The sequence below is a fragment of the Capsicum annuum genome, unplaced genomic scaffold (assembly GCF_002878395.1).
Source record: "Capsicum annuum cultivar UCD-10X-F1 unplaced genomic scaffold, UCD10Xv1.1 ctg21952, whole genome shotgun sequence".
NCBI lineage: Eukaryota > Viridiplantae > Streptophyta > Magnoliopsida > Solanales > Solanaceae > Capsicum > Capsicum annuum.
The window spans coordinates 1-2,097 of NW_025827946.1; the positions used below are offsets into that span (position 1 = coordinate 1).

At 37.2% G+C, this 2,097-nt stretch overlaps 1 protein-coding gene across 1 annotated transcript; it reads left to right on the top strand.

Annotated features, from left to right (window-relative positions):
* The first annotated feature begins 2 nt into the window (after window positions 1-2).
* On the top strand, window positions 3-1,507 carry LOC124890677. Its single transcript, XM_047402459.1, has 3 exons — window positions 3-78; window positions 200-619; window positions 760-1,507. Exons 2-3 carry the CDS (start codon window positions 433-435, stop codon window positions 951-953), a joined length of 381 nt encoding a protein of 126 aa, XP_047258415.1. The 5' UTR covers window positions 3-78; window positions 200-432; the 3' UTR covers window positions 954-1,507.
* Window positions 1,508-2,097: the final 590 nt, after the last annotated feature.

Genomic DNA, 2,097 nt, shown 5'->3' on the forward strand with positions numbered 1-2,097 from the left:
TGCTGCATTCTTATAGCTTGCTTGAAACAAGCTTCCAAAAAGTTTGGAGGGGATGAGAAGCAGCCAAAGCTTCGTTTGGTACTCATTTCTTGAACTATACTCCCACATTTAGCTTTCCTTTACTTCTATTGTCTCAGATTTTAGTCTGATAGGAAAGTTTTTGTTTTTATTGTTTTTGGTTCTTGTATGAACAATGTAGATTGCTGATGAGAACAGTGGGGGTTTTCCAAATGCAAAGAATAATGGAATGACCAATACACGTTGTGAAAGCAAGCGCAAAATGAAAGCTCCAAGTTTGGTTGCTAGGCTCATGGGTTTGGAAATGATGCCAGCAGGATAAGGCAGTAAGCCCCAAAAGGCTTCAGCTTCAGAAACTTGGAGCAATGTGGCAGACAAACTTGTGCTCGAGCTGGCGGATCTGATAAAGAAGATATGGATTTTGAGATGGCCGAAATAAAGAGTTCAGAACCAGGTTTGCAAAGGTTTAGAGCTAAATGTGCTCTCACTTATCCTACTAGATATTTTTCTCCTTTGGAAGATGAAGCAGATTTAGTTGGGAATTCACTTGATCACCATTCAACTGACAGCTACCTCTCCAGCAGTCCCAATAGTAGCTCAAGTATGGTCACCGATTCGACATTTTACTATTTGCATACTTCCTTTCTTTCCATCAAATACATAAATTAAAAAATAAGACAACTCTGAACTTTGATTTCATGCATCCATGCTTCTAATAAATGTGGTGCTTGTTTTTTCCAGAGGACAAAGTGCTTGCTGAATCAGTGGACTCTGTTGATGATGAACCACTCTTTCCAGAACCTGATAGAGATCTTTCGGATTGTGAGACCTCATTATCCACCAGGAGGAGTTGCAGAGAACTGATTCATAACGTTTCTGGAGTGCTCAGCAAGATTGATCAGTTAAAAGGAAGGAAACTCAGCTACGTAAAATAGGTCATTTTGAATGTTGAACTCATATTTGGAACTACACCTCAACAGCAGGCTCTACCTGTAGAGGATGGGTTCTCTGTGAGCCATTTTCTCCTCAATGAACATGAAATGTTTGCGAGTTTTCTGTGGATGGCTTTCGGTGAGTTGCTTGGCTGTAATGACCCAAAACAGATGAATCAGCTTAAAGGATTCGCCTTTGATTGTCTATTAGAGTACCTAGACTCAAAATTTTCTCCAATCTCTGATTCTGGTTTCAGAACCTGTACCGAACTACCATCAAGTATGACCAAAGAGATTCTGATTGCTGATATTATTGATGGGGTCGAAGAGTGGACACAATTAGTTGGTTTGATCCCAGACGAGCTAATAGAATGGGATATGAGCCATTCTTTGGGTAAATGTACGGACTTCGAGATTGAAGAATATGAATGTGGCACTGAAGTTGCTAGGCATAATCTCCAAGAATTAGTAGATGAAGTTGTTTTAGACCTCTATAGTTCTAGCTAAATTTGGTGGAACTGTTAGTAGCTCCTCTTTTTGAGACTTTGTTGCAAGCCTATCAGTGCTTCTCATGTGATAACTCAAGCAAAGTATTTTGTACAAATCATTGATTCTGCATCTGATTTTACTTATTGTACTTGTGCTTTTGCATTTATGAATATTAAGAACAATCCGTTCGTGAACATCTGTTTGAAGTAGAACATTACAAGCACGAAATGAAAAATGGTTGAAATGTAAGAACAATTTGAAGGAAACCCAATAAGCCTAAATGGATGCATATGCAAAAATCTGTAACTACCTCCGACCCAAATTATGTGTCGCCCGTCCCAAAATAAATGTCGTCTTTCCTTATTTGGAAATTTTTCAAAGGCACAATTACCTTTTTACCTTTATTGAACCCACTTGATTTTAAATATATCAATACTTCTTTTTTAGTATTTGTTTTTTTAAAGTGAAAGCCTTATCACTTCAATCAAAATTTAAACTTTCAGCCTTATTTTTACAGTATCAAAATTTTTTTAAACCACAGAGAGCAATTTATTCTTTTTGGTTGGGTAAACCAGTTTTCTTCGACAACTCATTGTTCATATTACTGTGATTTCTCGAGTAAAAATAGGATCTTTAAAGCTAAAGTTAAAGAAAACAA